Here is a 13,511-nt window from a genome sequence, read left to right as displayed (position 1 = left end):
AATGTACCTTCCAGAATGCAGTTGCCAATGTGCATCTTCATGATTTACATAATGATTTCAAAGAAGAGATCTTGCTCAAATACTTTCATAATACTATCCTTCAAAAGAAAGGAAAAAAAAGAGCAATAAAAAATAAAACAACATTACTCACATCTGGAAGGTTTTCATTTCTGGACAAACACAGCACGTCCGATTCTTAATGTATCTAACACCTTCATATGTCATGACAAAATATTTGCAGAACTGATGAAGTTCAGGGAGCCTTTGCAGAAAATACAGCTCCTGGGAATATTTTTTAATCTGCTTACTATTATGCACTCTGCTTACTATTTACGCACTCCAATTTTTCTAACTTGTAAATAGTATAAAGCTTTTCAATTAACACCTTGATGTATTTAATCTTCAACACAGAGACCACATCAGTTTATTCTGAATTTTACCAAATATTTTTGTGCATGAATAATTCTTTTTATGCTATAACTGTTTCTAACATAGAGGCAATTGCTAAGGATTTTAGTTGTATTCAAAAGTACATCTATCATATGCCTCTAGTGATCAATCAATAAAAGCAACCATCTGTTGCTTTTATTAGTTGCTCAAAACAAAGGACTTGGTGGGTTAGCATTCTCACTGGAGCCAAGGAAAGTACAGAAAATGCCTTCTGTGTTTCAGATCCTATTTTTAAGTCTGCTTAACTTCTTATAGATTAATAAACAGAGGCATAAATAAATACATCATTTATAAATACACCCCAGGAGATCTGCTGGAAGACAGTGGGAGGCAGGCTGCGCTTCAAGGGCTAAAAACAGAAAGTTGTACTTGCAACAATTCCATGGCAGATGACAGCCCAAAGTACCTAGATGATGCAGATGGGACATTCTGATGTCCACTCTCCCCAAAGCTTTCAGGCCATCTCCAGGACCTTCATCACTGGCTCCTTTGGCAGGAATGCAGCTGCACCCCTGCAGATGTCCCTAATGCAGCACACCTCTGCAGGGTCAGAGCAGGACTGCCCCGAGCACAGCTCCACGTGTGTGCACTGCCCACGAAAGGGACACTGCCTGTCCTCACTCCCCCATCACTGAAAACACAAGCTGCAAGGCCATCAGTGCTGCTGGGGGAGGAACTGGGCAAAATGCACAGCCCAAAGTGCCAGAGGGAGTGCCCCTCCCGACCCCACAGACTCTACCCGTGCATTTAGCTCCAGGAATTCTCACTCTTGTAATTCACTTTACACTCAAGCACAACTCAGCCAAGGGGCAGCCACCATCCCACAAGCAGAAGACGTACCCAGTCACAGTGCTGCCAGCACATCTTACTCCTGGAGTCACAGGAGCAGAGGGGATATGTTCTGCATACACCCAAAATTACAGCAGTGTTTGGTTGGTTTTTTTTTCCCTGGAACCTATCACAGCCTCTGTTCAATTGCCTGTTAAAAATAACAGAGCATGAAGAGGAGGCAAAAAGTGTTCCTACTGACAATTTTGCCTCAAAGCAAGTGGTTGTGAAACAAATTCCCTCTTCACTGTGTCTTACAGAAACACAGAATCACGAGAGTTGGAAGAGACTTCTGGAGATTATCCAGTCCAACCACCCTGCCAAGGCAGGGCCAACCCAGAGGTTACACAGGAACCAGGTGGGTTTTGAATGTCCCAGAGAGGGAGACTCCACGACCTCTCTGGGAGCCTGTCCCACTGCTCTGCCACCCTCAAAAGAAAAAAGTTACATTTTAGCTTTGTGCAATATTTTAATATACATAAACACGAGAAGTTATGATAACTGTACAAAAGTGCACAAGGGACTTCACTCCTTCATTGCATTTTATATAATTTCTTTCTTTAAAAAAAATTCCCTGAACTAATTTACTATCTAAATAATAAATTATTACATTAATTCATTTACTGTTTAAATAAATATGACAGGTCTGCACTCCCTCTGGCTGCCACCCATCTCCCATCCCCTTTCTGGGGCTGCCTGCAGCCCACACAACTGCACAGGAGAGCAGAGACTGGTGCAGAGTAAGTGAAGGGGACAAGGACAAGCGCTAAGAGCCACATGTAATCACTGTTTTCAACAACAAATATGTTCTTCCCTGTCTAAATATTGTACACAATTTATTGCAGACCACTAGTCAGCTTCCCTCCTGTTCATGTGGGCATTCCTGTTGGCAACTAATCTCAATCTTGCAAGAAATACCCAACAGTCCTTAAAAGAAATAGTGCCTGAAGAAAGTGAATCACAGATAAAAGCCAGGAAAGCTACAGAAACACACTCAAAGTAAACAGTGTTATTCTGCAGAGAAAAATGTAATCTGACAAAGAAGTTAAAAGATTAATTGCGAGAAGACCCCCTTCTCAGTTTCACTTCATCCTTTTAAGCATGGGGAAGTTCAACAGTATTTTCAAACACAGTTTTTCAGAAGAGCTCAAGTTTAACTGTTAAAACGCAAATGATAAATTTTGTTCAGAAACAACTTAATTTCATATGGAATGAAGCTCTGTCTGCCTGAATACAGTCAGTTGTTTTAGAATTCATATTACAGTAGGATCCTAAAACTTAAACGGGTAAGTTTATTCATACTAGGAAATAAGTGAACTATTTGAATACAAAATAAAACTGACCCCAACAAGATTTGCCACAAATAAACCAATTTATTATTTTTTGGCAAGTCCCATACAGCATGAGCAAGGATCTTTCACTCACTATATTAAATTATTTTACTTTATACAAACTGTAAACATCTTCAACATGACAAACTCTTGGTACAGGTATTCCCCAATTCTGGCATCTTTCTCTCTTAGTTAATCAAACAAAACTGAAACCCAAATAAACCAAAGAACTGTGTATCTATAAAATGCAGCATGTACATTTTACATCACATCAATTCTAAGCAATGCAGAGAAGAGTACTTACTATTTTTAGTGAAATTTGTAATGGCATTATGAATAGAAATATTTTTCCATGCTGTTGTATCCTATTTTTTGTTTGAAATTAAAACCATCATTTAATACAATCAAGGTAGTAAACCAAATTTTACAGTAAGCCAGATGGTTTGGTATATAAACCAGCTATATCTGTTATACTATAACAGATAAGTAAGAATGTAGAATTTCCTGATCTGGTTAATACTTTTGTCTTCCTGGCAGGCATCAGCCCAAAGAACTGCTTGTCCAAATACTCCTGCTGTAATTATCTGGTATTTTTTTACCTCTTCTCTCTCAAAATGCTTTCAATCAGACATAATCTGACCCCTAAAGTGATCACTTATCTCCCTCTTAAGTAAGAACAGATTTTTCTGAGTTGCATGTTTCTAAGTTGCAGACTTACATTCTGCAGGCTAGCTTTATTGAAGGACTACAAGATACATACTGTTAGGTCATAATCTTCAAACCAGGGCAAAGCTGTTTTATCTCTTCATGAACCACTTTTCTCCAAACCAACTCAGCAGCAGTAAAATACAGACAATTCTTTTATTGATAAAGGCTTAAAAGAAAATTAAAATAACTTCTCTTGTTAAAAAACATTTGCATTCAAATTTTGGTTTCAATATGTTCCTAATTTTGAAGTCACATTTACAGACAACAATCTACATTTCTAATGTAAAAAGTCAAGCCATATTAAAACCTTTCAAGTCTGTGCACCATAAGAAGCAATTAAAATAAAGTTAATTCTTTCCCAGATCACCTTTAGTTACTGACAAACCCCAAGGTGATTATTTCTACAGCTGTGTGCAACCAGCTGTTTAAAGCATTATAAAACATCACACTTCAGATGACAAAGTGCTTAGATCAGCAGATCCAGAAATAAGTTCAGATGAGTTTCAATACCTCAAGTGAGGACACTGAGGAGCTCTAAGATTTTGGATTCACCGAAATGCACAGCTGAAAGACTATGGAGAATGAACAGTGCAGTTAACTTGCACTGACAGTATAATGTACAGTCATAAATAACAATGCACAAGAGTTGAATTCCTACTGTCAACTCCAAAAAGAGCCCTCTGCCAAAATAAAGAAGGGAATCAATACTACACTGTTAAAATTAGATCCTGATAGGACTAAAGAAACACTGTAGATAATATTCCATGAGCAAAATACAATCAGTTATTTCAAATGCCTGAACTCTTCCATTATCGTGAAGATCTGACAGAGATAATGGAACAGGGATCTTCAGGTAACCTTAAATCTCCAGCAGAAATGAAGATTAATCAAAACAAATTTTTACTACTTGATATTTTCTCTGCAGCATTTGGAGGAAGCTCTATTGAAAAAAAACCTGATGTACACAGCCACCATTTTACAGAAGATCTTCCAAACATAATTAATACCAGTAAGTTCAAAATATTGTTGTTTGGTTTTGTTATAAATCAACAGCCATGTCTGATTTATACTCAAACCTTGCAGGCCTTTTATTTTGTTGTTGTTTTTTGTTTGCTTGTTGTTTTTTTTTTTAATTTATAATCTATGCCATTTACTTTCCAGTTTTACTGGGAATTTCCTGGAGCCCAACACATCACGATGCAACTGTTATCCATGTGAATGTACAACTTTTGTATGCTAGCTGCTGTTCTCTGTAGCAGTGTCTGTTAGAACTTTCACAGAATTGTAATGTTCTCCTAATCCATAGGCATGCCTCATATACCTAAAAAAATAGTTACAGAAATAGTGTTCAGTTTAACAAAAAGTATGCATCATGCCAAACAGTAACAGCACTGAAGACAATTGAAATAAAGCTAAGTTTTAGTAACAAAAATATATAGGATCATGACACAGAAGAGTATTAATAAAGACAATTTTTAATTCTAGTGACTTCCAGTTTGACAAATACCCTGAAGAAGGAAAAAAGTTTTCTCCATCTTGTATCAATGTCATTATTCTTTTGTAACTATTTACCAGGTAAAATGACCTTGCAGCATTTTCTAAATCAGAGCCTGATATACATCAGACACTGTCTAATGACAATTTCTCCAGTAAGTGTGTCAATCACAAACAGTTTCTGACCTGCACAACCATTACTCAAGCAGTGTTTCAACATCAGATGAGTAACAGAAAATAATAGAGCAGATGAGAATCAAAGCTGAGGCTTCTGTTACAGAAATAAGTGCACTAAATTTAAGTGATAAAATTACATACTTACACAAGTGTTATTGGTTTGCCTGAATATTCTTCACCAACAATAATGGGAGGAGAATCCATCTGCACTACTTCAATAGGTGTTTGTAAAATGTGTGACAAAGCCCTTAGCTTTAAGACAAAAACAATTTAGTAACAGGATTAAAGACAATGGAGGTAGGAGACAGGAAGACTAGACATTTAATTTTAGCAGGTGGTTCAAGCATAACATTAGAAATATGTTCAGAAAATAAGCTTTATTAAAATAAGCGAAATTATTTTAACTTTTAAAACTTTAATTGAAAACAGATTGCCTTAAACTAATCATTGTTTAGAGGATACAACATTGGGCTAGTTTCATTAATTTGCTAACTGTTCTTTCATAAAAAATAAGACAAACTAAAACAAATAAGTATTTTTTGAAGCTCAAGTTCTCATTTACATGACAACAACGTAACAATACCTTCCCACTCATAGTGTCAGTCTTTCTAATGATATTTATACCAAATGAATTCACTAAATCACACGTTGTCAAATACATCAGAACAGTGGTGCACCATCAGAAAAGCTGGTGGGAAAACAACCTATAACCACAAGAAAAAGTTCTTAATAAGCTATTTATGACTATGTTCCCTTATGTCTTCAGGTACTCTTTCTAAAGAAGCCCTTTTTTTTGAAGTATATTCACACACTTCAGAATTTCACAAATAAAAATTATCAATACAATACTTACTTCCAGCTGACCTCCCCATGCAGCTGTATTTGCTATATCATCACAGTATTTCTCAAATTCCTCTGCAGGGAAAGAAAAGACAACTTTTAGTACTTGTCTTGGTTGAGAACAAGCAAGGAAAAGCACTGATTGGAAAAGCACTGATTATGCAAACTAGAGCCAGAAAAGTACAAACACATTGTAAAGGAAAATATGTATGTTCACTGAAGAAAAGCAGAGAAAAACAGTTGTCAAAAAATCCCCAAACTCATTCTGTTTTGAAAAGAAAATTTCAGACTGAAGAGAGAGATAAAAAAAAAGAGTATAAGAAGATGTATAGCTAATATTTTAATTTTTTTATTCAGAGAACAGGTAACAACACACATGAAATTGCATACAGTTTCCTTCATGTTAAGTTTCAGAGGCTGTTTAGAAACTTTAGAAAAGAATGTGACAGTGAGTAGCATATCTAGTTCTTACATTAGCCAGGTGTCAGATATGTTTTAAAAATCTTGCAACTGCATGTAGGTAAACAGTTGGCTAGGGTTTTTTTAAATTTCCAGATTAGCTGCCTTGTTTTTAAACTATGAAGTGTTTATTCTCAATAGCTCCTCTGCTAATCTTTTCAGATCATGTTCTACAGAAACCAAGTTTAAAGTTTGTAAATTACAAACCCTCAAGCTTTTGAACCTTACAAACAGATTTTAAGAAAGAAGACTCTTCAGATTTTCTGAAGACTGCTCAGAATGACTTATCATTCATTTCCTTTATAACAGAAAAGCAGAATTCCTTGTTGCTGTGCAGTATTTTATTCAGTATTCTCCTGGGACACATTTAACCTGTGACAAAAATCTGTCAGCATGGGAAAGACAGCACTCAGTGACCACATGAAATCCACAGCAATGCCTATTAAACAAACATAGTTCATAAGTTAATGAAATTTATGCAGTCATTTTTGTAGTGTTCCAGGCATAATGAATAAATCACGTATTGCTCAAATAAGAGGTACACAAATGCCACTGTTAGTCAGCCTACACCGTTGCTTCACGCTAAAGCTCTTTTTATTTTTTAGTTTAGAATACTTTAAAAAAAAAGGTCCCAAAACACTTGGCAGTGAAAAAATAAGCTAGAATAAGAAAATGCATCCATTCAAACTATTTTAAACTAGATTTGATTTCATACCCATTTTTAACAGCTTTCCTGTATTGAAAACACCAATATAAAACTTGACAAGAAAATCATCCCAACCTGCTAGACAAGCTTTTTATAATAACAAATCACATCCCAGAATGAGTTCACATCATCTAGTAACCAGCAAGTGCTGTTTTGTTGGGTTTTTTTTTCCCAAAGGCAAATAATATTTCCTAGATTAATTTAAAAATATATATTTAACTTGAGATTCAGGTGTACCAAGTTTCATAGCAGATCATCATTTTGTGTTCCACAGAACACAATAAAGTAACAAAGTTACAAACACCACAAAACTCCCAATTAAGCTGTAACTGAGACTGAGATTTATCAGAAACAGTTACAATAGGTTTTAAAATCTCACATGCTGCAAGTCTTACCTCTGCTATACATATCTCCGGTATTAGGGTTTGTAAGAAAAGGCAAGAAGTCATCACAGTGACTTTGCATATACTTTGCTGTTTGGTTCCTCAGAGTTGCAACAGTCCAGGAATTTTGGTGATCCTTGAGCTGATCTTCAATAGCTCTGTACATGCAATGGCCATCTGAAGGGATTTGTTTAATCTCTAAGTGCCTTGCTGCTAATAGGCAGGCAAGTTTCTGACTTTCAAGATGTCTAGCACCCGTTAAATTTTGTATCTCAGCTTCAGCTATTCTTTCTTCTCTTTCTTTCTCCAAAGCAGCTTTTTTATCCTTAGATTAAAAACACAGAAAAATTACATCAACTGTTAAAATTTGGAATAAGCCTGTACAGTTCCTGGATTGCTTCTAACTCTTCCAATGTTTTCTCAGTACATTCTATAAAATATTTGTCTGAATCAGTACTACCTGATTCAGACTGATCTTGGGGACCTCCTAAACACAAACTTTAGCAAATTCTAAGAGACCAGTATATCTTAACTGCCTCCACAGTTAACCACACCCAAAATTACCTGACAAGAGAAATCTTAATTATATCCGCATGCAAAATAACACTTTACAACACTCATATAAAGTCTATTAATCATAGTGCTTTCTTCAGGATCAACTGTTTCAACACTCAAGTATGGGAATTCTAATTAAACATCAGAAAATATCGCTCTTTCATAAGAAGTGTGAGATCTACCAATTAAGTACATGACTGCATAATGGAGCTCATGCCATGAAACTGAAACTCCCTCAGGACAGGTACTCTACATCATAAAAAACTGCTCCTAACCTAAAGGATGGATAAGAATGCATGTAGAGAATATTAGTAGGGATGTAATAATACAAAAAAAAAATTACTTTCCTAGAACGCCTCGTAAACATTCACACTGATGTTAACAAGGGAACAAAAATCTAAGTAAATAAGCAAATAAAAAAGGAAGCAGTACGAAGAATGATCTTTCCATTTTGATGCTTAAAATTCACCAGAAATCAAGACCAGACTGGTTTAGGCACTAAGAATATGGGAAAACTAGACCGGAGTTCCTGGTTTGCCTAGACATGGTGCCATGAATTATAAACATCCTTTTAACATGTTCGTAGCGATCATGTAACAGGGGATGCAATATGCAATAAAGCAGTGTTCCCCTGGCCATGACCCAATATTCATGCAGGTACAACGAGAATGTTAATCCATCACAACATGTGATGTTTAACCAGATCTAAGCCTAGCAGAACAGGACACTAGGTAATGTTTAACAACTCAATATTTTACACAATTTCTTCAGTATTGATGTTCTTTCATTAAATGTGTAAAGTACTACTAGTTGCTTAATTTCCACATAGTATTTTAATTCAATTACTTTACTTCTTTAATAATATTTTTAGTGGAAGTCTTTTAAAAATAATTTGCTTTACATGATTTCTTTTTTATGGCTCCCATTTCCTGACCTATTCTGATACCTGGCTCATGGCTGAGGGTACAAAAGTACAATTATTTATAAAATTCTTACATATCTCTAGGCAGCAGTTTAACAGATTTTCAAGGCACTCAGCAGGTACAGCATCAATACAGAATTACCCAGGTAATGTCCCCAGCAAAATTGTTTACCTTTGGCTATTACAGTTAAGTTTAGCTGAAGATAATCAGTTATTGGCAAAATGTTTAACATGAAGTCATACCCGCCTCTTCTGTGCTTTTGATATTCGATGATGCTGAATCTGCTGTTCCACTCCTTCAAGCTCTATATTTGCAACCCCATCAGCTATAGAATCTGTCTAAAAGGAAAAAAAAAAAAAGTCAAATGTTCTTTTTAATATAAACAATAATAAAAATATGCATATTCTGAAACAATTTCAAGTTCTCTTCCAGGGTATTTTTATGAAGTTTAACCACAAAGATCTATGTATAGCACAGAAGCCATCAAAGCATGTCACATCTCAAACTACTGTCTTGCATTTTGTTACTTTTCTGTAGTCCCAACAGTCATGTGCATCTCAAATTTAAGCTGTATGTTCTCTAACATACTGGTGAACACTCTTTACTGGCTGAAAGGAAAAAGCTTTCCTCACCGTGCCAGCATATGAGGTATCCAAACAGCCATTACCAAGTTCTGTGAAAATTAGAGCAGAAGGGTCCATCCTCTATATCAAAGCATAACCAGCAGTTGAAAAAGATAGAGTTGAAACTTCTCAAGAAAAATGACAAACCTAACCCAGTAACTGTATGAGCTATACAAAAATATCAGTCACACTGTTGACAAAATTGCAAGACAAAACACACTGGATGAGTCAAACACCTGCTGAAGGTTATCAATACTTGAACAGTCTACATAAGATAACCAGAGTGGCAATATAACAGCACCTTAAAAAAATAATTCTCTAACATAACTGATTTACCCATGTAGCCTTAAAAGCAACACAAAATACTACTTGTGGTGGTGTACCTTTCCCCCTACTCTACATTTAATTTCTGTTACAGCTTGTGTAATGATTTTTCTTGTATGCCTCATCCATGGATTCAGTACCAGAGTAAATCTTGCCATCGAATTTTGTCATGCTTTTGCAAATTTATATTAAACCTGCTTTTGAAATATCTTTTACAGTGATTCTTTAAGCAACCAAGCCACTCTTTCAAAAGAGCTCAACAACAAAAATCCCCCACTGTTACATGCCCCTTCTAGCACTGCCCATTTACTGTAACAGCTAAAGCTTTCCTAAATTGAAAAGAATTACTAATACTGTGAAGAATAGGATAACTACTTTGAAGTATTATTTAATAATTTTTAAAAGTTAAAAAAGCCCTAACACAAATTGTACCTGTATGACTTCAGCTGAAGTTAGGGCACCTACCTTATTCTGCTCAGGTGAAGCTTCCTTCAGCTGCTTCAATTCCTCCTTGTGCTTCTGTTCAAGTTCTGCCTCTAGTTTGGCAACTTCATCTGCCAGCTGTTTTCGTCTCTTCTTATCATTCTTGGGAACAGCATTTTTCATGCCTTGAATTTTTGCTGTTGGAGAAGTAGTGTAATAAAACATTATTTCTTAATATATACTCTATGATCGTTGCAGAAAATGACTGCAAGTCACACAGAAAAACTAATTACAAACATCAACAAATCAGTATAATAGTTTAGCTGTGAGACTGCCGGTTCAAATTCTCATATTTTCCAAACAGCTATATTTTTTCTTAAAAGAAGCAAACTGCCTTTTCTTTTCTTTCTTTCTTTCTTTCTCTGAAAAAAACTTATGCCAGGTTACTGATAAAAATACATGTAAACTTCATCAATGCAGCAGACTTTGGCCTGTTGCCTTGAGAAAGATTATGTGGGCATCAAAATATCAAATCTTACAGGAAAGATGTGTAATTTTTTAATCACACAAGCAGAGACTAAAATTAAAAACTGAGTCTACCCATCCTTAAGACAAAGTTTCTAAAAGCAAAATGGGCATTCCAAAACAAAAACACCTTACCTTGATTAAAGCCCCTAAGTATTTCTAGGCTGTAAGTCAATACTTCATTTCTAAAATCACAAAATAGTTTGGATAGAAATGGTGTCGAGTGGTTACCAAGTTCTACCTCCTGCTCAAAGTGGGGCTGAATTCAAAGCTGCATCAGGTTATGCTAATTCAGATGCACCTAAAATTAGTTCAGGTGACTGTGCAGTCTCCAGGGATGGAAATTCTGCAACCCTTCTGGGAAACTTTTTTCCCAATATTTAATGATTCTTGTTATGAAAATATTTTCCCTTATTCTTCCCACGAATATTTTTCTTGTTGCCCTTCAGCCTGTGTCTCTAATCCATTCTCTATACTTGGATGAGTCTGGCTCCATCCATTACATAGTAGAAACTACAACCACATTCCCCCACAGTCCTCTCTTCTCATGTGTTCCTAAATTAACACTCCCACTATCTCTGTCACTTCTGTATTCACTGTTTTAGAGTTACAGCAGCAATTATTTAACACCCTGCTTGCTATTCATCACCTGTACATTTTCCTGTCCTTCATCCTTGACTGACCCAATTGAGCTGAAGATGATGGCAATGATAATGAAACTCTTCAAAGGGAGGCAGAAGGAATGCAGATACTGAAAGATTTATGTTAAGCATTCAGCCCCACACATGAATAAGCTCAGTATGACAGAAAAGCACCTTTGTTCATTAAAATTAACATAATAGAGGAGAAAGGAATCCAGAACATAAAAGGCACACACAAATACACAGGAGAGAGTATGGGTAGTGGAAAGTGGGGAGGGAGGTGTGGAGACAAGTACCATCAGCCGGAGAAGGTGTTAGATCTTCAGAGACTGAGATGAACCTAGTGTTAATTCTCACAAAAGTTTTGTTCTCCGGTAAACAGTTATCAATGCACATACCATGAATGTATTTTACTAGCAGGCAAACATGTACCTATAAGTAACCTGCCTCTCCCAACCGGGAAGAAAGGGACTCTGCCTTGTATATACCCCTCCCACCATTTGGTAGTGAAGAACTACCATTATCACTTTCTCTAGGTGTAAAAACCTTCTGCTCCTCAGCCACTCCCAATGAAGGTGCCATGCACGCCAGCTATTCATGACAATGCTTGATTCCTACGCCTCTTCAATTTCAACCAAATCTGAGGGAGGAACAGGCCTCTCAAAACAGTCAGTTCCTAAAGATTTAGTGACAATGTGCAACCTGACTCCTTCCTTCTTTAACCCTCTGATAAAAGGTTGCAAATGGGCCTATTTCATTACATACCCAAAAAAAAAGCCAAACAAGGAACAGGTCGTATCAATATACTAGCAATGAGAAAGGCTTAACAAAAATGTTATAACAACTATGAAATTCAACAGAATCCATCTATCAGACCTCTATATACTAATATATTGTAATAGGGTAGGTCAAACGACACAAAGTGCTACAAGTTCACACTGAAGCACTCCAAGACCATTCAGGTCTTTTACTACAGATACTTTATTATGGCGGGACAGGACAGGAAAATTCAGTTCAGATCAACTGCACTGTAACAGTCTGGGCAGGAAGAGCCCCTATGCAGGCTTTTCAATCTAAAAAACCCACACCTTCTTCACCTTGAAACCGAAGTACCAAACCGCGACCATCACGCCGATGGCCCAGCATTAAGTGGCCAGCATAAACGCGATGGCTCCCGCGCATCGTCGGCTCCCCAGGCCAGGGCATGGCGAGCTCCGCAGGCCGCCCGCACGCCCAGCGCTGCTCCCGGCAGCGCAGCCCGGCTGCCACACCGCTGCCCGCACGCACCGCTTCGCTACCGCGTCCTCGTCCCCCTGCGAGGGCACTGTCAGGGCTGCTCCCTCCTTCTCCACAGCCGCCGCCGTCCCTCCCGCCCCTCCGAGCTACTCGCGCTGCCGAGCGGGGCTTCCTGCGAGGGAAGGCGGAGAGGGGACGCCGAGCCCAGCCGGCCCCGCGTGTTCCCGCCGCCGCTCCCCAGCCTTCTCCTCGCCCGCCCTGCGCCGGGCGGGGCGCCCCTCACCCTGGAGCTCCCGTTTCTCCTTGCGCTGCCTCTTCAGCAGCTGCTGCAGCGGCCCCTCGGGCCCCAGCTCCTCGTCCTCCGAGCCCTCCATGGGCGCCCGCAGCCAGCGGGCGCGGCTGACCCCCGACCCCGGCGGGAGGCGGGAGCTCGCCGCGCTTCCGTCGGCACCGCCCCGCCCGGCGCCGCCTCAGCCGCGGCGAGAGGGGCTGGAGCGGCTCGGCGTCCGCGCCTGGGCTCGGGAACCTGGGCTCGGCACGTGGAATGGAAAGGAAGTGCTTGGTTTGTTCAGGGGCTGTGAGCGTTTCTGTCCGCTCATCTCTGCGGCGTACTCGCTCCTGCCGTGATGTCCCGGTAAAGGACTCCCGTGGACAAGTCTGCACTGGGAAAAAGCCATAGGTTTAGTTCAACTAGAGGTAGATCCTGTTAAACAGAGAAGGGAATCGGTTAGGGGTTTTACGCAATTTGTCACATTAAGGGAAAAAAAAAAAAATCTTTAACCTGTTCATTTCTGTGCAAAATACACAGTGTGCTAGTTTTTCTCATGCAGCTCAAAACCACTAGAAAGGCTCACGATTTTCTAAGTTGCGGTGCTCATGTCTCCT

General features: G+C 38.4%; 1 protein-coding gene across 2 annotated transcripts; it reads right to left on the bottom strand.

Annotated features, from left to right (window-relative positions):
- Positions 1 to 2,631: 2,631 nt before the first annotated feature.
- Positions 2,632 to 13,083, bottom strand: OTUD6B (OTU deubiquitinase 6B). 2 transcript variants are annotated; one of them, XM_041412891.1, is made up of 7 exons: positions 12,910 to 13,083; positions 10,267 to 10,421; positions 9,097 to 9,192; positions 7,389 to 7,701; positions 5,842 to 5,903; positions 5,134 to 5,240; positions 2,632 to 4,638 (listed from the first exon to the last, which is right to left on the bottom strand). In XM_041412891.1, exons 1-7 carry the CDS (start codon positions 12,998 to 13,000, stop codon positions 4,554 to 4,556), a joined length of 909 nt encoding a protein of 302 aa, XP_041268825.1. In that variant the 5' UTR covers positions 13,001 to 13,083; the 3' UTR covers positions 2,632 to 4,553. The 2 variants fall into 2 exon arrangements, with proteins under 2 accessions (XP_041268825.1, XP_041268826.1); XM_041412892.1 differs by lacking the exon at positions 12,910 to 13,083 and adding an exon at positions 12,678 to 12,848.
- Positions 13,084 to 13,511: the final 428 nt, after the last annotated feature.

This window comes from Onychostruthus taczanowskii, unplaced genomic scaffold (assembly GCF_017590055.1).
Source record: "Onychostruthus taczanowskii isolate IOZ18803 unplaced genomic scaffold, ASM1759005v1 scaffold4, whole genome shotgun sequence".
In the NCBI taxonomy this organism is placed as follows: domain Eukaryota; kingdom Metazoa; phylum Chordata; class Aves; order Passeriformes; family Passeridae; genus Onychostruthus; species Onychostruthus taczanowskii.
This window is presented reverse-complemented; position numbering and strand designations above follow the sequence as displayed.